General features: G+C 47.0%; 1 protein-coding gene across 2 annotated transcripts in view; it reads left to right on the forward strand.

Moving 5' to 3' along the window:
• The window catches only part of TMEM184A (transmembrane protein 184A), a 426,102-nt gene that overhangs the window by 338,006 nt on the left and 60,879 nt on the right, over window positions 1-27,217 (forward strand). For both annotated transcript variants that reach the window (XM_069647636.1, XM_069647637.1), the window contains exon 7: window positions 1,251-1,420. In XM_069647636.1, the coding sequence (XP_069503737.1) occupies window positions 1,251-1,420 (170 nt within the window). The remainder of the gene's footprint in view (window positions 1-1,250; window positions 1,421-27,217) is intronic.

The following is a 27,217-nucleotide window of genomic DNA, read 5'->3' on the forward strand; positions in this document are numbered from 1 at the left end:
AGTCTCTTATGGAAAACTCATCCACGGGAAGGATCCAATATGCAGAACTGTGGTTATAAGTTAGTCGAGTATGTATCTGTTTTGCCCTACATGTGTGGAAAAGTAGGCAACCAAGCCCGGGGACACCAGTGAAGACCTCCTTGAAGAGCCCCAGTCTGAGGTTTGCGTACCAGAGGACCATGAAAGGAAGGAAGAAGAGTATGTTTCGGACCAATTTAAGTCCATAGTGAACTGTAGTGAAGGAGGCCTGCAACGCCTCACCACAGCAGGACCCACAGGACCCGTTAGGGGAAGAGGGAGGGGCAATTGTGGGAAGGATCCAAAGAAATACCCAGGGGAAAGTACTTGCGGTGCCAGATTCTGAGGACCTTTCTCAGGTATAGAAACATAACCTGGTCAGTACAAAGCTTCTTTTACTTGGTGAGAGACAGGATCTGATGAACAGGGACATGCACACTGGACCAGCAACAACCCAGGTGAAGAATAATCTGCCTTCCCAAAAGAGTGACCCAACAGCCAGGAGCTGAAGCTATGGCAAGGGAGACACCAGGAAGGCTTAAGATCTCGACGAAGTGGATAAGTGCTGCTCAAAAGGTAAAACTGTCTAGCCAGCCAGCAGAAAACTCTAACATGGCGGGGCAACAGTGGAGGCAACCCAAGACATCCCAGACGAAGAGCAGAGGTGGGGTGGTGGTGTACCAGCACCATTCTGGACCGATCTACACACGGTTCTGTATATCGGAGAGAAATATTTTGATGTGGTAAGCAAGGGATGCTATTGTATATACAGTCATGGTTGAATGGAGGTACGTCAGAAGAGCCATCATTGTGTTGATATTTAATGCAAATCCTCAATGTTACTGTGGCACTACAGAACCACTGCGCCTGTACATGTCACTCTGCATGATGCACCCTCTGCTCTATGAGAGTTGGTCCATTTTCACATGGACAAATCATCCCTTACGCAAGGTTGCATATGCATCACAATTAACTCTATACAGTAGCTTTCGTTCTCTCTCAAAAGAAGGCTGCAAGGGAAATATGTCATTTTTGGCTCATGCACATGCTGACAAGAGGTAAAACGTTTGCAATCAATCGGGTCAGACAAAAGCTTGTTCCTGTTTAAGAGTGCCACCAAACTGTCCCCCCAATATGTGTCCATTGATGTTCCCAGACTGTTTTGTTTATGGTCCAGACCGAGCGTGGAGTATGCTGGCCATTATAAATGCTCAATGTTCTTCATTCCTCAGTGTTCAGAGTGGTTACCTCTACATCACCATCATCTACAACTTCTCCGTCAGTTTGGCTCTCTACGCTCTCTTCTTGTTCTACTTTGCAACCAAGGACCTTCTACGCCCGTTTGAGCCTGTTCTCAAGTTCCTCACTATCAAAGCAGTAATTTTCCTCTCCTTCTGGCAAGGTAAGTCCTAGTAACATTGCACCTGATGCTAGGTGCAGGGATACACTGAATGCATGCGGTGCGTAGGCTGGGGGCATCTGTGCTACATTAAAGACGTCTGATTTGCATAGGTTTTACTGGAGCAATGTCAAACGGTCAATTCCAGAGCCTTTGCTCCATTGGCAAGGCATAAGTGCAGCATGTTTGATATTCCGGTCTGAACCCAATAGTCTGATCCAAAGAAGGCCACTGATACACAGCCGTACCTAGAACATGAAATCTCAGGTGGGTATTACAGTAAGCCATTAGTTTTGGCATTTGTATATGCCATATCCAAATATTTGTTAGGAACTACCATCAAATGTGTATGTGATGTGTGAGGGTTCATGTGCATTGTGTATATTGTGGGTGCCTGTATAGTGTGAGCAAGGGTCTGCGTGTATGACCGTCTGGACTGGGTGTATGCATGCATTGCGGGTGTATGGGCATGGCATGTGGACTGGGTGCATATATGAATTGTGAGGACTTATGAGCACAGTGTGTGGGCATGTGAGTGCAGTATGTGGGCATTTTCGGCATATTGTATGGCCCGATTGTGCGTGCATATTAGTGCAGTGTGTGGGCCTTCAGACATGGTATATGGCATATAGAAGCTTTATGAGCGCAAGGTAAGAGGGCCTCCGAGCCAGTAGCAGCCAAAATCCAATTTAAGAAATCAAGTCTTAGGTTTGTAGTAGAAAGACGCAAGAGAAGAACAAAGCCCCAGATCAAGTGCGAGTCCCAAAGGAAAGGCCCAAAACCAATAAATAATGGCCACCCTTATGAGAAACTGTAATTAAGAGACCGGAAGAGGCCTGAGATTGGGGGAGTGAAGTTACCCCAGGAGAGTAAAGGTTGATCATTTTAAGTGGATGCTACCAGAGACAGCAGAAAACCCATAGAAAGCATTGAAAATGACGTGTTTGCTTAACGCTAACCAATTGAATTTAATAGTGACAAGTGATCTGATGAAACACTGGTGGAAAAAAGTCACAAGAAGTGTTTCATCAACTGCAAATTACATCCTCCCTGTTATTTTTGCAGGCGGAAAAAAGTGGTTGTTTGGTGGTGGACAAAGGGGTGTAAGAGTTGCAGATCCCTCCCCGAGTTGGATCTAACCTAAACATTGCATAGGAGTCACTATTGTACTACCCAGGGGGCAGGAGGGGGTTGGTGTATTTCCGGAAGTTGGTAGGTTTTTGGGGGGGGGGTTCTTAAAACGAATACAGTGGAAGGTGGCGTGAGGATTGTCCATTGTATGTGTAAGTGGGCCAGAGGGATAGTGCTGGTTTTTGGGCTCCGTTTGAGGGACAGTATCCGCATCACTTTAGAGATTTTCCCTGCAAGATGATAATTTTGAAACAGTCCTTTTCGCATTCTGATGATTATTGCAGGACCAGATTTCACGGACAATATAAGTTATTTTTTGCATAAGAAGAATGTTTTTTTTTACCCGTAATCTTGCAACGATATTTGTTTGTAATTGTGTTTTTCCACCAATGTAATTGCATAGAACTAATTCTAATGGGCTAAATAGAAATGTAAGATAAATTACGGATACAAACACCAATAGGACTGCTGTATTTGGTTACATCTCAAGACGTTGAAGGTGGGAAGAAGGAAGATTGAGATTGTCCCGGGAGGATAGCTCAGCGGCAACGTGTTCTTCTTGGAAGCAAGACGACACAAAGCAACACAGGTTCGATCCCCGGGTCCGCGCTTAGAAACCTCTGGGTATTTAAGCACGTTATAAATACGTAACTAAGACAACAAAAAAAGAATTCCTGTAACAACGCCTCTTTGCCTGCGGGCTGTGTGAGCGCTTTAAAAATGCAAATAAATACAATAAATATAAACGAGTTAGGATTGAATTTAAACCTAAGAGCTACAGACCTGGGCAGAGTGCAAAAAGGTAAGCAGCGATTTGATGCAAAAGACACGGTACCTGCAAGAAGCGGATACCTGAGCAAGCAAAGGAAAATAAAAGCAGATCATTGCACAAGGTTGTGACTGGAACCAAGAGAATGGGACAGAAATCAAAGCACCAAAAATTAGCATGTATGCTGAAATCCCTACCCTCTGTCTTGCCCGAGTTGAGCTAAAGGGAATTGCAAGGCAGTCAAAAAGATAGAGTAAACAAGCAAGTTGAAAACTGAAGTGATGTAACACCCAGGTCCCAATCAAGACAGACGATAAATTGGTGTTGTTGGCCTAGGTTTAAAAAGTCACATTTAAAAGTGGCAATGAGAAAAGCAGGATAGTTGAACATAGATTAAACAAAAGAGGGGACAGAAAAGAACCCCGACATTCAGGAAGGAGGCTGAAAAGAAGAGAAAGGGGGCTTAATAGACAAACTTGGAGCTACCTGAAAGAAAAGACGCAAGTCAGAAACTAGCTGTACCAGCAATTTCCTGGGAACGCAGCCTGCTCCAGAAGAGATCAAAAGTTGTAGAAAAATGGAGTGAATAAAGACCAGTGATGCCTCTAAATCAGATCCAATCCTCCTTTCATCAAGGATGGCAAATAAATCAGACTACGTCCCATGGTCTGGACAAAAGACAGTTTGACAAGAGTAGGTAAGTTCCTGGCACTCAACAAAAGTTTTATGTTGAACTTCAACAACGCACTCCAATAGTTTACCAGAAAAGGGAAGCGAGGCAGGATGGAAATGTGATGGGATGTGAGGATCAAAAGTGTTTTCAAAAGGGGAGAACTAATCAAGAATCTATCTACGCCAGTAGAAACGGAAGCATTGATCTTGGTGAGAAGAGCCTCACAAAAGGTGTTAGTGCAGGATTGGAACATTTTAGAAGGACACTGGTCCAATGGTCACTCAGATTTAGGTTTAGGGGAAAAGCCCACGAGTGTTATAATCTAGAAAAGAAAAAGACTAAAACTGGAGGAGGGGGATGCCGGGAAAGAGGAGGCTGGTCCAGAGGCCATAGCTAATAAAGTGCTGAGGCATTGGTTTTTCACACAGATGACGAGTAGGATTGACGAGAAAGGGGACAGCAGGCAGAAGCGGGTGTTCCCTCAGAATTGCAGACACTTACCGACCGCTGCGAGTTGTTAGCCCTTTCCATGCAAGAGGCACTACCATAACAATAGTTTTATACCTCTAGCAAACAAAACATTGAAAAACGAGTGCCGTTGCATTTGCAACAAAGCCATAACACGCAGGGTGGAAGAATGTGAAATGGCAGAATGACACTACTGTAAAAACTCATGCTAGTGGAGTTATTGAAAGTTCTCATAGGAAGGGCATAAAACATGCATACTAATCTATTCGGGAATGTTGTGGAGCGTGTTGTATTTTGTTGGCTGTGTTGTACCTGGTTGAGTTAGTGGTCGAGTTGGTTGCATCATTTCTCGCTCCACAGCAGTGGTCGAAGTGGCCAGGAGCGGGTGAGCGTGGTGCTCCTCTACTTTAAAAAAAGTAAAAATTGTTTTACTGTTCCTATACTTTTATTTTAAAAAGAAACCGTTCTGGTTTGCTTTGATTTTAAAATAAGTGTAAGAAGAAGTTGAAACTTGCACTTCAGTGCAATGCACTGAACATTCTCTTAAAGAGCTGGTGTATTTGGGGGTTCGGATTGCGTGTGGGAGGGGGCGTGCCAATGGGGTTTTTTTGGTTCGCGTGGGCAGGCCAGCAGGGCACATAGTTCCACTACTTCTTTTCGTACACTTCGACCACTGCTCTGCAGATGGGCCATCTCAAACTGTTGTTGGCGAGGAGTAGAAATATGAGGTCATTTTAATCTCTCTCCCAAAACTGCAAGGATGGCTACCATTCAAGGCCCAAGAGACGTCCCCATATATGTTCCATCGTGCCACCAGCTTTGCCATCCATGCATACGAGGTAGCCATGCCGCAAAGTATTGCCATCCATGTGCCGGATAGTGGCATGCCACACACACATTGCCATTGGTGTCTCCCGATAGTGCCATGTTACAATTCCACCATCACCTATGTGTATTGCTATGATATGCAGCACTAGAATACACAGGACATTCTAATAGTGTGCAGAGTACACCTACTGTCATAGCATACAGTATTTTCATCAGTACACAGGCTTTTGTCACAAGTGAGTGTCCTTCACCCTTCCCAACGTAGTGACTACTCAGTAACCGGATACTGAGCCCGAAGTCACTGCGTGGCCAAGTGTAAGGTTCCCTGCCGCTCCCATGCCTCTCTACTCTTCCATTGATTTAAGAGGGATAAGAAATCGAGAGGTGGGAAGGGGTCCTTAACAATGCTCAGAACAATATTTGGGAGTGTGGCTTAAAATCACAAGTAGCAAACAAAACTTTAAAAGGTGTATGGCCTGTGTAACTAAAGGAATGGCCTAAGAGGCGCAGTTGAGTTTTTTTTAGTACCAGGAATACAATAAATATATTCTACAAAGTGTTTGAAGTAAAATTAAACGGCAATAAAAAAGTGTCTTAACTAAAAATACTCAAATATAGAAACGAAATGCGATCAAAATCGGGACACACTGATTATAAACACTCGGTTCTTTTGCAGGAAATCCATGTTTTTTATTTTATTAAATAATTATAATACCTTTAATATATTATGTTGTGAAATTCAAACCATCTGATCGCTATTATATTTTTCCCTTCAAAGTATTAGAAACATATACTCGAACTCTAAATATCTGAAAATTATCTATGATTCTAAACATGGATGATGGTGCCATCTACTGGTCAAGAGCATTATTGTCTTCCTAAATCTTTTAGTTTACTTTTAGGGGTGGAATTCTAGGTGGGGAGCCCTGTGGGCATCCCGGTCTAGAGCACCGGCCCACTTAGTCCTGCCCGCCCCAATCGTTTCTGCATCACTGAGAAAACCATTGCCTTCCAAAGAAAGCTTGGTTCCACCCAACGTAATTTGATAGAAAATGTTCAATTTTAAATCTAATGTTATCATGCATTCAAGTCAAACCTGAAAGGTCTCCTATAAATAAGGACTTTGGAAAAAACTGTCAAATTCCATATAAATACATTTTTAGACCAGTGATGCGAACCGTGTGATTGTGTGGGCCTGATGAACCCCATGGATCTGTTATCCCATTTAATAAACTCGTGGCACTATTTCACACAGTGGTCACCTCTGCCATTCCATAGTAAAAAGTGTTTATGGGCAAATGAGTCTTTGGGTGTGGGTATGCAGTGCAGAGTTTTGCCTCTACATTAACACAGAATGGGACCTAGTGGTGAATTTGGCCCGTATTGCCCTGGATTTGGAATACTTCAACAACTCTCTAGAGATTTTGAATCTGAGAAAACCAAAAAGCCCACAGTCGGATTTTCACAGCATACTGAGACTAGCTAGCTCAAAAGAGCTCTTCAAGGGGATTGGGTCCTCCGACGTATTCCATATCTGACAGGTAATCACCACAGCTGTGCTGCTTCGGAAAATTTCCTGCGTCGATGACGTCGATAGGCTCTCCTCGAGGGCCTCCGTCGAGCCGATGTCACCCGATGTTATAAGTAGGACGCACGATGCCCGTAGCCTCATTTCCGTTTTTTCCACAAACGTGTTCGCATCCGAGATCTCGGCGCGCCTCGGTTCTTCTGAGTTCTGTTCTTTCGGTTCTTCGAACCTGTTCGTTGTGAAGATTTCCATGATGTCTTCGTCTTCTTCCACCCCGCGGCCGGGTCGGGACTGCGGGTCCAAGATGTCTTAGACGGATTCGCACGACGCCTGCCTCTGGTGCCTCGGTGAGGACCACGACACGGATGACTGTGTAGACTGCCAGTCGCTTACGTCGAAGGCCTTGCAGCAGCATAAGAAGAAGCTTTCTGTAGGCAAGGTGGCCAAGCCTTGGAAATCGAGATCCACTGGGCTTTCGAATGACGATTTGAGGGGCGACTCTCCGCATCATCGGCATAAGTCTGGGGGGTCTCGGTCCAGGAGTAGGTCTCGCCATTCCTCTGCCTCTTCGAGACACTCACGGAAGCGCCGGCATTGGTCGCCTTCCCCGTCCTCGTCCGAGGACTCTGCCCGTCGGCGGGTAGCTTGCCCCAACAAGCATTCCACTCCTGCGGAATGGGATTCATTTCGGCAGGAGATGATGCCGATTTTTCAGTCGCAGGCCTCTGGTCTGTCCGTGCCGTCGAAAGACGCCGGCCGTGACCGTGCTAGAGATGCCACTCGCACGCCTTCGGGCTCGAGCAGTCGTCGTGATCACCGGGCACCTTCGAGGTTCCGGTCGGACAAGGATGGTCGCTCTAGACATGCCCGTTCCAGGTCCCGGTCCTCGACGCCCTAGAGACTGTCGAAGCCTGTGAGGTCTTCGAAGAAGACATCAACGCCATCAGCGCTCAGGCTGTCGAAGGACATGCTCGGGGCTCCGCCCTCGAGGACTGTGTCGAAGCCGTCGGCGCCACGCTCTGTCAATTCCATTGATGCCCTTGATGCCTTTCAAGGCTGCTTTGTCGGAGGTACCCCGTGGCACGGTGGAACCCCCTAGAAAGGCTCTGGCCAAGGCTAAGAATATCTTTGCCCCTTTTTCTGTGACCTCATTCCAGCCTCTGGATTATATTTCGGAGGTGGATGAAGGGTCTGAGGAAGGTATGGTTCCTGAGGAGGTACCTGATGAGATTTTGTCTGGTCATAGCCAGATTGAAGACCTGTGTCAGTCGTTGCATGACGCCAGTGGTCTGGACACCTCTCCGGTGGTGGAGTTCTGTAGACCTGAGACAAGGGTGGCAGCAGCTTGGACTGCTCCGGAGAGTCTCCCGGCAGTGAGCAAGTCTTTGCCGTGAAAATGCCGCCCAGCCAGTAGCGACCCCTGCTACTTCACCACCCACCCCACTCCGGAGAGTTTGGTGGTGCAGGGGCTATGGCCCCAGCAAAGCAGCCGTCGTACCCTACCATTCCTCCGGATAGGGACGAGAAGCGTTTTGATGGCTGGGCGAAGTAAGTGTTCTCTTCAGGGGGTATGGCTTTACAGGCAGCCAACTCCGTGTGTGCCTTGTCACGTTTCACACACACTCTGTGGAACTGTATTTTGTTAGCAGCTGAAAATATTTCCAAAGAGGAGGAACGGGATAATTTTCTTACTATTGTGCGGGATGGCAAGGATACCATGTGTGAGTCCGTTCAGTCGGGTCTGGACATGGCAGATTGTGTCAGCCGGTCCATGCCGGCGAGCACCGTAATACGCAGGTTTGTGTGGTTGTGGAAGTTGGGGTTTGCTCCGGATGTGCAAGCCCGGCTCCTCAACATGCCTTTTGATGGTGAACATCTTTTTGGCAGCAAGGCTGGCGAGAGCCTTGAGAGGTTGCAGACCTCCAAAGCTGCAGCAAAGTCGTTGAGCGCTGCAGTTCGCCAACCTCTGCCTTTTCGTCCTAGGGGACAACAATGGAGAGGAGGTTCCTTTCGATATTACTCATCCTGTGTTAAATCGAGAGGAGCTGCAAGTCAAAGGGGCCACCGTAGGGGTGCCAGAGGTGGAAAAACAGGGTACTTGAGGTGCCAAAGCCGCTGGGGCAGTTGCCTCTTTGCCCTCAGGCACTGCACAGCCGCTTCAGCTCAGTCATGAGGCCATGTCCCATGGTTCACTGGTTCCGGGAAAGCTGGCGCAGGAATTTGTAAAGTGGCGTGTCATTACTTCAGATGTGTGGGTTCTGGAGATCATAGCCCAGGGCTACTGTCTTCCTTTCCGGCAGAGGCCTCACAACCATCCACCAGGGAATCTCTCTTTGAAGAGTCCAGATCCGCACCTTGCGCAGGAAATACAATCCCTGCTGGAGAAAGGCGCCATAGAACTGGTGCCTGTAGCGGAGAGGAACAAGGGATGGTATTCCCCTTATTTTTCTATTTCGAAGAAAGACAGAGGATTGAGACCCATCATGGACTTGTGCAATTTGAACAAGCTCCTTAGGAAGGATAAGTTCAAGATGGTTACTCTTTCTCAAGTCCTCCAGACCCTTCAACTTCAGGACTGGTTGGTGTCTCTCGACCTCAAGGATGCTTACTTTCATGTGCCGATCCATCCCAAGCACAAGAAGTACCTGAGGTTCGCGGTTGGCGACTCACACTTTCAGTTTCGGGTCCTGTCGTTCGGATTGACCTTCGCCCAGAGGGTTTTCACCAAGCTCATGGTGGTGGTGGCAGCGTATCTCAGGAAAGGGGGGATTCACGTCCACCCTTACCTGGACGATTGGTTGATCAGGGTGCACTCTCCCGAGCAAGTCCTGGATCATCTGTCCGTCACCTGCCACTCCCTTCACAAGCTGGGCTTCTCCCTCAACTTAAAGAAGTCCCACTTGACGTCAACTCAGCGGCTCCAGTACATCAGAGCAGTGCTCGATACGTCCCTGAGGCAGTGTTTTCCTCCCCAGGTGAGGGCTCATCACATTCAGCAGATGGTGCACAAGTTTCAGCATGCCCAGAGTCTCCCGGCGTTCGAGTTCTTGAGGTTGCTCGGCATGATGGGATCCTGCATCTTCTGGTGCCAGAGGACAGGTTGCGGATGAGATCTCTGCAAAGGGCTCTCAAGATGCAGTGGTCACAGGCCTCTGGCAGGATGTCAGACCCCGTTTAGGTGCCGCCCTCGCTAGCCCAGGACCTTCTATGGTGGGCCGTCGATGGCGATCTGATGCGGGGGGCTCCATTTTGGCTGCCCTGGCTGGAGGTGACGATTGTGACGAATGCATCCCTCACGGGATGGGGAGCTCATGCCAACGAGTTGACAGCGGTCGTTGGTCTCTGTCGGAGTCCAGACTCCATATCAATCTGTTGGAGCTGAGGGCCGTCAGACTTGCCCTGAAGGCTTTTCTGCCGACTGTGCGAAGAAAGAATGTCCTGATTCTGACGGACAAAACAGTGGCCATGCACTACCTCAACAAAAAGGGGGGCAGGGTCACTTCCTCTGTGCAGGGAGGCGATGCAGCACTGGTTCTGGGCCATCCAGCAGGAAATTTTGATCTCGGCAGTTCAATCGGCTGGAGATGAAAACGAGACGGCGGATGCTCTGAGCAGGCAGAGCGCGATCTCTCACGAGTGGGAGCTGGCTCAGGAGATTCTCCTGGAGATCTTCGCCCTTTGGGGGACCCCTCAAGTGGATCTCTTTGCCTCCAGTGTCAACCGGAAGTGCGAAAGGTTCTGCTCGCGGGAATTTCCTCCAAGAGGAGCCTTAGGAGACATGTTTGTGGTGGAGTGGTCCTTCACACTGCTGTACGCATTTCCTCCAGCCCCTGTCATCCCGCAAGTGCTGCAGAGGTTCGGTTCCTGGATGATCCTCATTGCTCCGGCATGGGCTCGGAGAACGTGGTACCCGGACCTTCTAGACTTGTCCATCTGCCCTCCACGTCGTCTTCCCTACTGAGATGATCTGCTCTCACGGGAGGGAGGTCAGGTTCTCCATCCGGAGGTCAGATCCCTCAACCTTCACACTTGGCTTCTGAAAGGTTGCGGTATAAGGATTGGGACCTCCCTGAAGATGTAATGGAGGTGTTGCTTTCGGCCAGACGGCCTGCAACCAAGTCCCTGTACTGGTGCCGTTGGAGAATGTTCTGCGACTGATACAGGGTTAAGAATGTGGATCCTTTTTCATGTGACATTCCTGTGGTTCTGTCTTTTTTGCTTTCGTTAGCCCAGAAGGGCCTGCAAGTGGGTACCATTAAAGGTTACCTGGCGGTGCTGTCCATATTTAAGCGCTCGTCGGAGGAGTGTTCTTATTTCAGAATTCCTTTAATTTCTCAGTTTCTCAAAGGGCTCACTAATGTGTTTCCGCCATCACCTTTCCAGGTGCCTGGTTGGGATTTGAACCTTGTTCTAAAATTCCTAATGGATGCTCCATTTGAGCCTTTACATTCTTGTCCTCTGAGACTGTTAACCCTTAAAACTGTATTTTTAGCTGCGGGCACTTCCGCTCGCAGAGTGAGTTGCAGGCACTTACAGTTAAGCCACCTTCACAGTGTTTCATAAGGACAGGGTTGTCCTTAGAGTTAATCCTTCCTTTCTTCCGAAAGTTGTCTCGGAATTTCCTTTAAGCCAGGTCATTCTTCCAGCATTTTATCCTCCTCCACATCCTGGTAAGGACCAGGAGAGGCTCCATAGGTTGTATCCTAGGAGAGCTTTAAGTTTCTACATTTCATGCATGTCCCGTGTCTGAGTGGACGATCAGCTCTTTATAGGTTACGCTGGAAGGCGTTTGGGACAAGCTGTTACTAAGCAGACTTTGTCTAGGTGGATTACCTTGGCAATTTCTGAATGTTACCGCTTGGCGGGTAAGGACCCACCAGTTGGCTTTCGGGCCCATTCTACTATGGGTATGACTGCCTCTACTGCCCTGCAGAGGGGCCTTCCTATTCGAAACATCTGTGAAGCAGCCACTTGGGCTTCGGTCCATACTTTTGTACGACACTACTCCCTAGATTCCATCCATGGGCAGGATCTGGCCTTTGGCAAGGCGGTACTTTATTCTGCAATTTGATTAGACATTCTAAATTTCTATATTCTAAAATCTTTTTCCCTCCTCAATACGTTGGTACTGCTTTGGGAGTCTGTCATAGATATGAAATACGTTGGAGGACCCAATCCCCTCGAAGAACAAGTTACTTCCTTACCTGGTAATATTCTTTCGATGGGATGGTCCGACGACGTATTCCATATCGCTCCCGCCCTACCTGCCCCGCTACAGAATTTATTGGGCGATTGCAGCTTACGTTTCCACAAGGCTTTCTGTGGTCATACTGGCAATAGATTGGTGCCACACGTTCTGGGAAAAAACAACTGTGGCTACGGGCGTCGTGCTTCCTACTTATAACATCCGATGACGTCGGCTCGACGGAGGCCCTCGAGGACAGCGTATCGAAGTCATCGACGCAGGACATAGACGCCGAAAATTTTCTGAAGCAGCACAGCTGTGGTGATTACCTGTCATAGATATGGAATACGTTGTCGGACCATCCCAGCGAAAGAACGTTACCAGGTAAGAGAGTAACTTGTTCTTCTCCAGCTTGTCATTTTTTGGTTTTGTTTTACTTTGTATTTAAGCACATTAAGGTGCAATTAAGATCAGATCTTTGCAGACCCAGCAGCTAGTGGATAACTTGCAGTGACAAAGTGTCCCTTAAGAGGTGCTAATGGTGGGTTCATGGAAATGGGAGGGATGCATACAGCTGCATGCTGAATGACGCAACGACTACCATTTTAGGCTTACATTCATCTGCATGCATGAAATTGCAAGCTTCTGTTCAGGATGGGGGAAAATAAAGGTAAAATGATACGTTTTTCTCAACTAAATTGTCAGGTTGGTTAATTTCTACCTGTGAATGTTCCAATTCCTCTCTAAGACGCAGTGTTTTGTTATTTTGGTATTGTGTTATCTGTTTACACATTAAACGTTACTCAAATTCAAAATGTACATTCCAATCCAAAATATATAAAAACATAATTAAAACATGTTATAGACATTTCTGTTATTTGATAATACATCAGATACAAAATCATCCGATCTATCATTTGGCCAACACTAACATCAGTCCTTATTTAATCATTATTATCTCTATTAAAAACTGCAGAAGAGCGATTATCAAAGCAACAGAGTTTGTAGTATATAATCTCTCCCATAAACCCAGAGTTAAAATAAATTCTGTTGAATGTATAAAACAACCAAAAAACTATATTTTGATATTCTGTCCTCCATAAGGTTCCTGCAATTCAGAACTGCATGGCTAAGTGTCTCTCACGCACATGAACTAAACCTACAAATAGATGAAACGTCTGCTTAGTTTTTGCTCCGAATAGATGTTGGTTCATTTGTTTCTAATAAATTGAGTCTAAAGCGCATATAATTAATTCTTAGTCGCAGAAGGAAAACGCAGTAGGTTAAGCTGCCATGACTCTGACCTGCTTGTGTACTAATCTCAGGTCACCATGTTTATAATATTTGCCAATTGTTGTGCATGTATCACACCAGTCTAATTGGTAAAGCTTCCTCTCGTATGCCTGCATATTCGTAGAATCATCCGGTGGCAACAGACCCCAGTTGCCCACATATGTGAACATAACTATTCTTCAAACCACTGACACAGGCGGCGAAACCTGCAAATATGTAGAAGGGTCTAGAAATTTCACACAAAGTAATTATCTCTTCCATAGTAGCCTGGTATTCAATACCAGCCCCAATTTATGACACAACATCACCATCTGAAGACACACAGGGAGAGTTTCCAGATCAACCTTTCAGGGTGGGTCATGTCAATATTGAGTAATCACTTATACATTTCTAGGCCATATATCAAGGCCGGTACTACCTTGCCTTTGTAAGACTTGTGTATCGTTCTATGCTGAATCTTCCATACTGATTCAGGAAAGGTTTCATTTGATGGCTTTGCTGTAATGGTTTTTTCCTAATCGTGTGAATTATTTTGGTCTTTTTTCATTGACTACTAAGCTATGCTCAGTTGCAAACTTCAAAAAAACATGGATCATCCTTGGCAGATCAACCCTCAAGCAATCGAACAATTGTCATCTGTATAAGAAATCCGCGCAAGTTTAGCTCCAAATAATTTAGGAGAAATCAACAAAGCCTTGGTCAAAGACTCCCCCCAGTTCCGACAAGCATACGCTGAATAAAACGGGGGCTAGCATACACCCCTGTATAAAGCCTGTGTAATTGTTTACTGTCACAGAGAGTGCCCCATTTAAATTAAGCCTAATGCGCAAATTGGTGTTTGAATACAACTTTATCAAAGTCTTTAGATGGGTGAACGTAGGGGTTTCCATGATTTTAGTTTAAACCATAGAATGCCCTGGTTAACTGTGTCAAGCGCAAGAGAGAGATCTACACTTGCCACAAACATATCTGACACTCCTTTTGTTCCAGCCAAATGTTGAAATTAATCCATAATCACAGTAGTCCGGATTGGCCCTACCACCACCTGAATCTCATTTGGAAAGGTTTTAGGATCCCTGTCCCTTCCACCAAGGATCTTAATCCTTGCAATACTAGAGGGGCAAAGATCTTGGCTTCATAGTTTAGGGTATCCTTAAATTTACTTTTTATAGACTGCAATGATGTGTGCCAGGAATTTGTTGGAATTCAATTTTATTAGTAAAGAAAGTACACAAAAGCACTGCCCAGACCTCCGTGACCTGGTGCCCGAGATGTTTTATCACTCTTAATCATGTACAACACATCATCTCTCTCAAATGAGATGCCGCATGATTCCATGTTTGTATTAACTATCACGTCTAATTCTGGAGAGGCAAGTAGTGTGTTTAAAATATATGATCCAAGCTGATTCTAGCATCGGATTTGCCCGGGTCTCCAGCTAGAAATGTTCTTGATGTTTTGTTAGCCTGCCACTCAAGTGACTTAGTTTCACTTTTTTTTTGTACCTTTGTTTTAATGTCCTTATACTTTAACCTACATCTTGTCCTGCTTTAGTCAAACGTTTATAATTTCTAATGTGGATTACCAGCTATTTTTTTATTTGGCTGAATATGTAATTGAACCCACGAGAACGGGTCGCCTTGTAAGGCTTTGGATGAGCACAGACATCAATACATTTTTGTCGGCAAACCGGAATAGATGTTGCATATAGTAGTTACTAGTTGCAATGCTATAGTTACTAGAGCGACATTTTTGCCAGGATGTAGTCATTACATTTTGTTATAGTACCTGTGGTGCTGGAAATGCCTTATGGAGGGACAGGGCCTTCTGTCCTTGTCCTGCCACTTCTCTGTGTGGGTTTTCTCTGTTTTCTGCCAGTGAGGTCCAGCTGGACCTCTGGCAGTGCAGCTCTTCCTTTTATCTTTTGGTGACCACTACCCATGGGATACTCTTATGGCACCCATGGGTGGAGGTACACCCTTGCACCCCTTGTGTTTTTGGGCACCTGTGTGTTGCCCACAGAGCAAGGCCCAGCCATAAGAATCAATGGATTCCTACTCACAAGCAAGATGGCCACTGTGGCCTCTTCATTTCTATTGCTTTTTACCTTGTTTCCCAAAGTCCTGGCAGCCCTGACTATTGAAAGCAAGCGTCCCCAAACAGCACGATCCTCCCCGCAATGAGAGACAATGAAGGACTCTCCCAAAATGGGAATAAGGCCAAGACAGAGTGCGGGTGAGCGTAAATGGGAGTTTATCGATCAGAATTGGGCATGCAAAGAACTCTGCAAACTCCGAGAGCGCTCTGTCTGACAATAGCAAAGACAGGCGTATATATTTACAAAAAACGTCATCAAAACCTACATACTATAGGGGGCACAAGTTCATTGGGATTGGGTGGCGACGACTAACTATAGGTGCTGCTGCGGTGTGGTTGGTCTTGGCTGGAGGACGTCACTGGTCACCCTCGTGGGTTGGGCTGGGCCTGGCAGGTCGGCTTGAGTTCATCCGGGCGGTGTTGGTGTGCTGAGGCGGCCTGTGGCAGAGATGAATGCCTTCCCTGACTTACTTGCCCTCTGCCATGCACCCCGCAGTCATTCAGTCATTTACAGTTCTATTCTCTTTAGTAAATCTTTCAATAGGTTAATGCAACACAGGAGGAATGCACCTTGTGAGGGGTCTGGAGATAATATATCGAGGCCTGGTTACTTGTGATCTGTTGACCGGGACCGTAGGTCGCGGGTCTAAGCTTCGGGGACTGGGGCGGGTGGTACAGGTCTTTCTGTCTTGTTAGAAGTGGTTATAGATGTTTCGCTGTGTGTCGTCAAAGTGTTGGGTGTCCTGATTGCACAGGGCCATAAGTCTGAGACAGTCCGGTGGGTTGTGGGGTTTACAAGGGGGCGCTTGAGTCTAAACTAAGGTTTACTGCTACGCTGTAAATAATGCAGGTGGCTGGCCGCCGCCTTGGGTGCTGCAGTGGGGTTACAAGTCTTTGAAGCGGCTCCAGTCAGGTCGGGGGAGGCGTGATAGCACAGAGCGGGGCTCTGTTCTTATGTCTTGGCAGCCTTCTGAGGGAGGGAGGGGGATACATCGAGACCTTGTACGCTTTCACAAAGGTATCTCCCTCGTGTGTTGCCAAATATAGGTAAAGACATCGCGAACATTTGAATACTTTCTATAATACTTATTTAAAATCACTTCAAAACATGCATTTAACCTTGGCTGGGTGCGTTTCCATTATACCCAGTCCGAGCACCATTTTTGTACATTATATTCTAGCAGCTACAGTGTTTTAGTTACATGCATATACATTTGCAGTAAATGAGGTAGTGGTTAGATCAGTGGAGTACATAGAAAACGATCCGCCCCTGTACGTGACGGTGGTAGCATATGAGGGGCTCAGACATTCACACATGATAAGTGCACTCTTGCGCATTCTTGACATGAGTTCATAGTATAGTTGCATCCGCTTTCTCGCGTACTCTAGCAGCATTAGTTTTAGTTATGGCGCGAAACCATGTGAGGTAGGCTGCCCAGTGATACACGCAACAAACAGATCCCTGGAGCGTCCCTTTATCATTAGCATCCACCTGTAATAGTGCGGGCTCGCTATAGCTTATATCATGGGAGCATACTCTCTCATTTTAAAACATTCTACAGGCGTGTATATTTTGTGGAAGAAAGAAATAATGCAAGAGGACTTGACATTCATATATACATATATATGTAAAGACTGTCTGCCATCAGAGGACCATTTTTGCTGTTCATTTCATCGTTCAGGCCTGCTGGCTGGGTCATGCTGATAGTGATGGTACACAGCGGGAGGTGAACTGTTACAATGTTAGCGTATTGCGCTAGCTCATGTCCGTCTTGTTCGTGGGAACGTGCTCGCAGCGGATCTGCCAGGGTGCTGCGGCAACAGGGATGTTCTCCAAGGTTGGGGGCCGCGCTACAGTGCGCTGAGCTCACACCATCTTTACCGGGCAGAGAATGGTTTTTGGGCCTAACTAAATTTGTGTTGTAATCAATACATGTGGGCATTCGATACATGTGGGCAATGTCTCCAGTGGGTGAGCCCTCCACCACCTGGGCCCGGGTGGCATGAGGGAACGCCCAATGGGCCATAGCCCTCACCTGGGGAAGAAACGCAGGTGAGAGGGGTCTCCTGGACCAGTCCTCCCCTACATTTCCCCCCTTTCGTTACTAAAGTAACGAATTCTTTAACTCCTCTATCCTCCTACACTCTGCTTCGTCCATCACCGCCTCATCCCATGCAGGAGTTCCTTTGATAGGCATCCATGCTCTGCACACCCCCCTTAAACTCTCACCTCTCCTGGCGTATTCATCTGGAGTACACGTAAGATATATGCACCCACCATCTCCTTCCAAATCTACCCACACTTCCTCATACCATTCTAGTATGCGGGGCTCTTTGATGGTGGTGTGCCAAAGCTCATCTACAATATCCTTGTCATGGTACATGGGCACCAGTTGGTACCTTGGTGTGTTGTCTACCCCTGTTTGTACTTGTGCTTCTTGCACCGTTTTTATTGTACCGTGTGAGTTGCCCATTGTCACCATCATCATTGCACCATTTGGTCCTGCGTTAGCACAGACTCGAAGACCCACCTGGCATAGGCAGAAAATCAATAGGAGGAACACCACAGCTGGCATCAAAAATTTCATCGTTGTTCCAAGCCATGAGGGGACCCAGGAGAAGAGGTTATCGAACCATGTACTATCTTCTGCTCCGCCTTCCATCTTCATTTTTTCTCCTAGGTTGTGGACTGCTTCGATCACATGGGACAGGGAGCCGTTTTCTGCGTCTTCAGAAGGTACGAAAGTGCAGCAGGCACTTCCTATTTTTCGGCAAACACCGCCATCCATCGCCGTCAACAGGTCCAGGACATACCTGTTTTGCATGGTCATCAGTCGCAAGGCTCTTAGTTCGACCTTTATTATGTTAAAACCTTCTTCAGTGTCGTTCGCCAGCTGAATTAATTCCCAGCGTGTTATCTGGAGCCATTTTGCGTTAGCCCTTGCTTGGACACTTGATACGAGCGAGGCAAAGAATGTTTCTGCTGAGCTGAATAATCGATATTTGTCTGGGATCTGGGCCAATAGTTCTGATGATGCCTTCGATATATAGTTTGATGCTCGTCTGTTGCGGGTCAGCACCTCTTCCTTGCTTCCAGAAGACAGGACATACATTCGTGGTTCTGCAGTTGGTCGGCCCACACTCTGTTGTGTGCGTTCCTGTGTCCTTTTGCTTCCATCGATGTGGCTTTCTGGTATGACCATTAGAGCTGAGTGCAGAGTGGCCATTGAGCAGCTGCCACTCCACGACGGGGGGAGGTGTAGGTATGCCTGGTTTCCACATACCCAATACGTGTCCATAAGGGCCGCAGTCCCTTTTCTTAGGTCTGGAATAGTGAGGGTTTTGTTGCACTTCTTGTTCATTCCCATGGACGTTCTCCCCTCTCCTTTGAAACATAGTTCATAGTCTATTTCATTCTGCAACTTGAAAGGCTTTTCGATGGGCGTGACCCAGGTTAGTTTTGAAATGTGTTCTCTCCATACGGGTGTGCATGTTTCTTCTATCCATTGCAATTTCTCCGGTGCCACACCCCTCAGTGCTTCAGCTTTGCATATTACTTCTTCATTCTTCCACTTGTTATCAGAAAAAAGTGTCCCTTCGATTGCAAAAAATGGTTCTTTCAGACATACAACCCCTGACGGTTTTGGGTAGCACGTTTTCTCGTTCTGCAGCATTTGAAAAGTCACTTCATGTGCCTGGAAGGTGTTCTTAATTCTGCACAACGTGAGATGAAGGAGACATTGGGCATCTATAATCGGCAACTCTTTGGGTAACAGTACTTTGGGTGTACCTGATGCGTGAGGGATGAGGGAGCAAACATAACAGCTCTCGTTTGTTGTTTGTTTAGCTGTGGCACTCATATCTGCATACCACTTATTTGTTTGGTGGGGGTGTCGTGGGTCTTCCATCTTATCTAGGCCTAGCCCATAGTACTCATCATACTTCCTCCTCCCTGCTTCCCTCTTCCGTCTATTGTTCTTATTCCTCGTATTCTTCCCGATTCCCTGGGCACGAGACAAACTAGACCCCCCTTTCTCATTCCCGCCCCCCTTCACCCAGTCATCATATAATATTTCATGTGTTTCTCTCATTCTTTGATTCTCTATGGCCGTGGGGGCAGGTTGGCTGGTGGGGGTATTATACAACCAGGATATGGCAGAGGGATTTCGGTCGTTTAAACTGTGAGCATTGTAATTAGACATCTCAGGTGGGGACAGTGTGTTGTTTTGTCTTTCACTTTTTGGCCCTCCATCGTGTGAGATGACAACATTGGGTGACGTAGTATAGTAGCCCCACACAAGTTTAGTTCCATCCCATATCAAAAAATCACCTTCCCTTGTAGTTGCGTTGACACTTGCAGTTGTATTGGTCCCAATGGTTGTGTTGCTCCCTCCCCCCTCGTTCATCTCGATAGAGATGAACGCTATGAACCAGTATGTAACCAGACCAAATAATAATGTAAAAAAAAATATAATGCACGCAGATAATCCACATTCATACGAATATATACATTTCACAGTTAACCATTCTCTAATTCTAGTAAATGTATCCGTTGCAGGCCGCCCGTTAGATGCCATGGAAGCTCCTGTTTTAAGATATAAAAGTGCATTGAGTGCATACATGTAAACATTTTTGTTGGCACCATCAGTGCCAATATACATGTGACGGGGAATGGAAGCGGGTGGGGATACGGGGAGGGGTATTCACAGACAAGGGTGTATACACGCTCATAGTTTGGCATTTCATTTAATATATGTATATGATATATTCATACTCAACAAGATCAAAGTTAAAACAAAATTTTCCCCCCTTTTTTTTTTTTTTTTTTTTTTTTTTTGACATCTTTATCAGTTGTGCATTTCTTCAAATTCAGTACCAGCACATACACGCAAGTTCATATTCAGTCATTCTGCTCAGTTGCAGCGTTTGCTGTTGTCTGTGCCTCCCCATCTACCTCCTCTTGTACGTAGCTATATGCCTTCCGTACATCGGTCAAGTGCACCCAGTACCTCAACCCTTTGACCTTTACCGCCGTAGGCGTGCAAAATATTACTTCATATGGGCCATGGAATCGTGGTGCATTCCACCGACGCACAAAACTTCTGACATATATCCAGTCGCCTGGCATCAGCTGTAGTTGTTGCTCTGGCTCCGTGACAGCGCCTGTTACATTTCCCTCTTCTCTAGTGAAGGGTGGGGACAATTGCTTTGCTATCACGCGCGCTGCCCTTGTCAGTTTCTTTAAATAGTCTGTGAACTCATCTCCCAATATCGCGGTGCTTCTGTGAGCGTCTGAATGTTCGCGCAGTGGTGAATGTGCTGTGTTCATCCGTCTCCCAGTCACGATCTCGTGCGGGGACAAATGGTGGTCTTTGCTTGGCTGGTTTCGCAACTCAAATAGCGCAAGCGGTAGGCAGTAAATCCAATTCTTTTTTAATGAGAAGCATAGTTTTGATAACCTGCCCTTCAACAGTCCGTTCATCTTTTCCACTACGCCATTACTTTGAGGATGATAAATTGAGCATAATTTATGTTTTATTCCCAGCAATGTAGTCACTTCCTTAAAAAGCTCATTCACAAAATGAGTGCCATTGTCTGAGCGGATCACGTCACAAATTCCCCAGCGCGGGAATACTTCCCTTACTAGGAACTTGGCGGCGCTCTTGGCATCGGGTCGCGCGCAAGTTCCTGCTTCCACCCACCTTGAAAATGGGCACACGACCACAATCATGTACCGTGCACCATTACACCTTTCCCCCATGTCTGCGTAATCTATGTGTAGTTCCTTGAATGGGCCAATGGGTCTAGGGATTGTTCCCCGGAGAGTGCGTAAGGTCATCCCTGAATTGTATATTTGGCATGTTGTACATTCCATTGCCAATCAAGACACATGCTCCTGAAGACAGGGCACGAACCATTCTTCCTGTATTTCTGCTGCGATGTGTTGTTTGGTGTTACGTGCAGGGAAATGTAGCTGTTGAAATGCAATCTCTAGCAGCTGAATTGGCATTACCACCTTCCCCGAGTTATTTTGCCTCCACAGCAGGTCTGTTCCTGACTTGCTGCACCCTCGCTTTGTCCACAATAGTTTTTCCTCTGCACTGGCTCCTTCCTGTAATTCTATTATTTGTGGTATGGGCATGATATTATATCCCTCTGGGGGCTCGTCGTTTGTTTTGTCCTTAAGCATGTACTCACCTGTGTCATTTTTCTGAAAATAGGAAGCCTCCTTGGCGGCCGCGTCCGCTGCCGCGTTCCCTAGAGACACAACATCTGTGTTGGACGTATGTGCTTGGCACTTTACTATTGCTACTGCAGTGGGGTTTTGCAGGGACTCAATTAACTCTTAACAATTCTGCATGCTGTACAGGTGTTCAATCTGCCCTCCTAAAGCCCCTCCGCCCCCATCTTGCTAGTCCTCCATGTACTGTCGTTGTCATGTAAGCTGAGTCTGTGTATATCGTCACTGCACAACCCTTTGCCGCATGTAGTGCTTCTATGAGTGCAATCAGTTCTGCTGCCTGCGCGGAGTAATGTGATGGGAGACGATATTGTACCAGTGTTTCATACTCACCGTCTTCTAACCTCACCACTGCCATGCCAACGTGTTTTTCTCCCGTGTCCGCGTCAATTGATGCGGACCCATCCACAAAGTACACTTCCCCTTCGCTTAGAGCGTTCTCACACACCACTGTCTCCTCCCCGCTTCCTCCTGTGTAGGTTGCGCAATCATGGTTCTGCATGTCTTCGAGCGTGCACGCTTCTGTAATGAATGTGGCGGGGTTCACTGTCTTGCATCTCACTATATGGATGTTGGCACTGGACAGTATAACCTCGTAGGCGGTCGCCCGCTGTGTGGTCAGTGTGCTTTTTGATCTCTCGAGTATTGCAAATAATGAATGTTCCACAAACAATGTCACAGGGCAACCCATTACTATTGTGGCACTTTTCTCAATCGCGAACGCGGCTGCAGCGAGTGATTGCTCGCACGCGAAATGGCCCTGCATCACGGCATCTAAAGTGCCACTATAGTAAGCCAATGGCTTGTGTCCTAAAGATGTTTTTTGTGTCAGCACTGCTGTCATCAGTGTTTCCTTGCAGTGTGAGAATAGGTAAAACTCGCGTCCATAATCAGGGTTTGCGAGTACTGGGGCGCTTGAAATCAACTCTTTTAGAGTTTGGAAGGAGGAACTCATCTCTTCTGTCCATTCCATCTTCCTGTTCTCCTGTTGGGCCACCTTTAATGCTTGTAATAAGGGCCTGGTGTATGCCGCATAATCTAATATCCATGCTCGGCAATAATTGCACATTCCCAAAAATTTCTGCATGTCTTTTACTGTTGTGGGTTCTTGTGCTGATCTTATGGCTTCTACCCTGTCTGGTATTATTCTTTTCCCATCTCTTGAAATCAGCTGCCCTAGGTACAGGACCTCTGTCAGACAGTACTGTAGCTTTCCTTTGTCCACTTTGTACCCCTTGTTGGCCAGCAAGGTCAACAATGTTACGGAATCTGTTCTGCATGTCTCTTCGTTTCGTGCGCAGACTAGTAAATCGTCTACGTACTGAATAATGGTGCTTTCAACTGATAGGTTTCCTAGGTCTTCATGTAATACACGATTGAAGATGCTCGGGCTCTCGCAGTAACCCTGTGGTAATCTGCAATGCTCGTACCTTTTACCCCCCAGTGTGAAAGCGGTAAGGTATCTACTCTCTTCAGCCAGGGGTATAGAGAAAAATGCGTTTTTCAAATCCACTACTGTGAAATGTGATGCCTCTTTCGGGATGCTGCATAGTATTGATGCGGGGTTCGGGACTAGAGGGAACTCCTTCTGAATTACATCATTGAGGGGGCGTAGGTCTTGTATCATCCTCCACGACCCCCCTTTTGCTTTTTTGATCGGATAAATGCAAGTGTTACATGGGGAGTTTGAAGGCACTATTATCCCTTGTGCTAGTAGGGCATTTATTGTCTCTTTTATCCCTTCTTCAGCTTCACGAGACAGAGGATACTGTTTAACTCGTGGTAAAATTGCTCCTTGCTTTAGCTTTATTACCACAGGCTGTACCCCATGCAACAGTCCCACATCATGGGGGCCTGTTGTCCATAAGTTGTTTGGTACGAGCCTCATGTCGTCATCAAAAAACGACGGTGGTGCTCCTACCACTGTCATCAATTGGACGGGAGTCTCCCTGGCTTGTATTAAAATATCACAGGGCATCGCTATTTCCATCACTATTTCACCATCACCTTCTGAGTCTGAAAAAAGATCCTCATCTGTCACTTCTCGCAGGGCGATGTTGGCGTTTGTGCATAGCACTGTGCGCCACTCACACCCTTCCTCGTCCACTCCAATCACAGCTATTCTTTTTACTGACACTTGCACAGCGTGCAAATCTAACGATACCACTGATCCTGGTGCTGTGTTGGGGCATACTATGGGCCGGAAGAGGAACTCCGCCGGGATCCTCCAATCCATGCTTCTCAGCTCGGGAATAATGAGGGCCAGAGTCTTCAGCCCTTTGATAAACATTTCCTCATTTTGTGGCAGTCCTCGTATTTCCTGCGTGGTTGTGTAGGCTTGTACTACCAACATTGCACGCAAGGGGCATATCCCGGGTGTGGAACACACTATCCCTCTCTCGGTAAATGATATGGTCATGTTGAGTTTACTCAGGAGATCCCTCCCTAGCAAGTTAATTGGGGAATGTTCGTAATACAATAAGGGTGCTTTCACAGTCTTACCCCCCACTGTTACATCCAAAGCTTCTGTATAAGGAACTTCAACTACAGCCCCAGAGAACCCCTGCGTCTCTAACTTCCTGTTAGATAACGGGAATCGGCCCTCTCTGATACATGATTTCTCCGCTCCCGAATCAACCATGAATATAAACTGCTTGTCTCCTATCTGCGCCCCTACCAATGGTTCCTCTGCTGCATTGTAGGTGGTGGATAGAACTGGACACGCAAGTGTTCTCTGTGGGCTGTCCTATGCGGGGTATCTCGTCGCCCCTCCCTCAGTAAAGACATTTCCGGAAACTATCGACATGCCGCTGTAAGGTGCTGGCGCGGGGGCCCCGTTTGCTGTTGTCGCGAAAGGGTTACCTGGCGTGTATTGCATACTGTCATTGTTTTGGGGGTGGTTCTGTGTCCTATACTGGTGTCCTTGTTGCTGGCCCGTGGTACCCTGGCCAGGGTTCCTTAGCTGCTGTTGTCCCATTGGGAGACCGTATGGGCTTCCCGGGTGTGGATGACCATAAGCCTCCCCCTCCTGGAACCCATTGTTTTGTCTACTTCTGCACTCCCTGGAGTAATGTCCCCATCTTCCACAGTTCCAGCAACTCCCTTGGGGGCCCCTGGGACCCTGCCATCCATTTCCTCCCATGCCCCCATACCCCTGTCCGCCTCCTCTTCGGCCCCTGTACCCACCTCGTCCCCCTCGAGGGGTCCACTCTTGCCACTGCGGGCTTCCACCTTGCTCCTGCTCAGTCCACTGCCGCTGTGCTGGTCCTGCCCAATTAGTTGCCACCCTTCCTTGGAGTGCTATCAGCCCCTCCTCCTCCTCATCTCCCTCCCTACTGTGTGGGAGCGCGGCTACTGCTGCTGCAACCTTCACTAACTTTGACTGTACTAACTTCGCCTCGTCTGCCAATCTTTTCTGCGCCACCTCCTTCTCCTTTTCCTTGATTCTTTTACAATGGTGTACTATTATGCTCTGAATTTCTGGCCATCCCTTTGCTTCAATACCTGCTATCTTGTCAAGCGCCTTCTGCACTTCCTTTGGGAGCCCTCTCTTTATAATGAAATAAAATAAAGATGTCGATTGGTACCAGGGCGTGCCCGTCTCTGCTCTCCACATCTCTTGGACCCGAAAAATATAATCCATAGCCTCTTCCCCGTCATTCATTGTACACTGCATCACTGACTGCAAGTCCGGTGTGTCTGGGAATGTTTCGCGTAAGGCATCCCACACCCTGGCATGCACCGTGTTAAATGATGCCCCATCATGGCGGTCACAGTCTAACGTTACTCCCGGGAAACCGGCCTTAACCCATACCCTTTCAGCCTGATCGCCTACTGCTGATACGAGTAGACTTTTTACATCTCCTATGGCTAGGGTTACCCCGGCAGTATGTTTCTCAAAGGCATATATCCACTTACTTGCCCCTCCTGACAACGGGGGCAATAGCTTTAATAAATTGGCTTTATCCATCTGTGCCCATGGGATATAGTTAGGCCTCCCTCCTCCCCTGTGTATCAACGGGAGCTGTAGCCTTCCTTTTGTCGTTCCGTCCGGACCCGTTTGAGCTGTTGATGTCCCCAGTGATGCCATTTTTCCCACTCTGTTCCTTAGTCGGCCCATCCACTCATCATCCAGGGTTCTCAGCGAACACGTACCTTCCTCTCCCTCGCTTCCCCCTCCTATTGCCATACTCAACCTGTCGCTTTCTTCTACCTCGTCCCTTATATCACACAGCAACTCCTCTCTAATTCCCCCCGCCTTTCCTCACTTGCACCATCTCCCTCTCCGGGCCCTACTTCTATTATTCGCGTTGGTTCTTCCTCAATTCTGAACAAAATCTCGCCCTTTTTCCACCCCTCTTCAGGCTTTCTATTTTCACCTAGCGCTCTGGACGTACGCCCTGATCTAGTTGCATCTAGTGCTGTCCGTTCGCATATGTCTTTTATCCTCGAGAGCTCATCCTTTGCTATCGTCAGTCTTGATTCTAAATCATCTGTGAGCTTCTCTATATCTACCCTTTGTGCGCCTGCCTGGGCTCGCTCCCTCGTGCTCTCGTATGGCGGAGGTGCCGTGGGCCGGAGGGGTGTAGTATCTCTCGGGGGAGGTATGTAAGTGGGATCACTGTACCCCTCTGCGGGCACAGGCTTCTTTATAATCGGGTACAGACTTATTACCTCTACTGGTGGCGCTACACTTGAGCCTTCTTTGACATCTCTTTGTATTAGCAGTGGATTGTCTGTGGTGGACGGGAGATCAGTATTTAGTACTGGTGTCTTAGGCGGTGGTATCTCTTCAAACAACCTCCAAAGATCTAATATTTCCCTCCTATTTTGCAGCTGCTTTCCTTTGTATTTTAGATAAATGCATGTGGCCACTGTATCCAGGACACTTTTATCAAACGACCCTCCCTCGGGCCAAATCTGTGGTAACCCCTCCCCCTTTAGCTCGGTCACCCATTGGTCGTGGTATTTTTTAATCCGCTCCACGTATCCCGGGAGATTCTTACAAATATGCGATAAGGGTGTTTCAGCCCCCATCTCTGTGCCCTCCTAGTGCTAATGTGCCTAGTGTGTTTGCAACTACAATGTAAATGTAGTATCAATATTATTCTTTATATTTTACTTCACATTCAATGTTGGGTCCCTTTGGGCTCTCCCCCTTCCTGTCTGCACAATACAAAACTGGCCGTACACAATATCTATTATGTTCTTTTTGAGGGGCACATACAAGAGCAACCCATCCTTTGGTTTGACAATATCAGACTGGAAATCAAAAAGGTACTCACTCACTCCACTATATTGGCGTTTTCTGAAGAGAGAAAAAACTTTTATCCGACCACACTTATCATGACCATTTAACTATTATGCACTTATAATCGCTCACACATTCACAGCACCAAATCTCTTCTAGCACATACGAGGTGCACACACCTCTCGGCACCAATCACCATTCAAGCTGCCCTCCCTTTTCTCCCTAGCCGGCTCTTTGTTTCTCTTATTGTCTCCCCAAGTCTGTGCTAATCACAGTTCTTTATTCTCCCCCCTACCCTTAAGAAAAGGAAAAAAGTAATAGCGGTCACTAATATAC

Source organism: Ambystoma mexicanum, chromosome 2q (genome assembly GCF_040938575.1).
Source record: "Ambystoma mexicanum isolate Mex_15411 chromosome 2q, UKY_AmexF1_1, whole genome shotgun sequence".
Taxonomy (NCBI): domain Eukaryota; kingdom Metazoa; phylum Chordata; class Amphibia; order Caudata; family Ambystomatidae; genus Ambystoma; species Ambystoma mexicanum.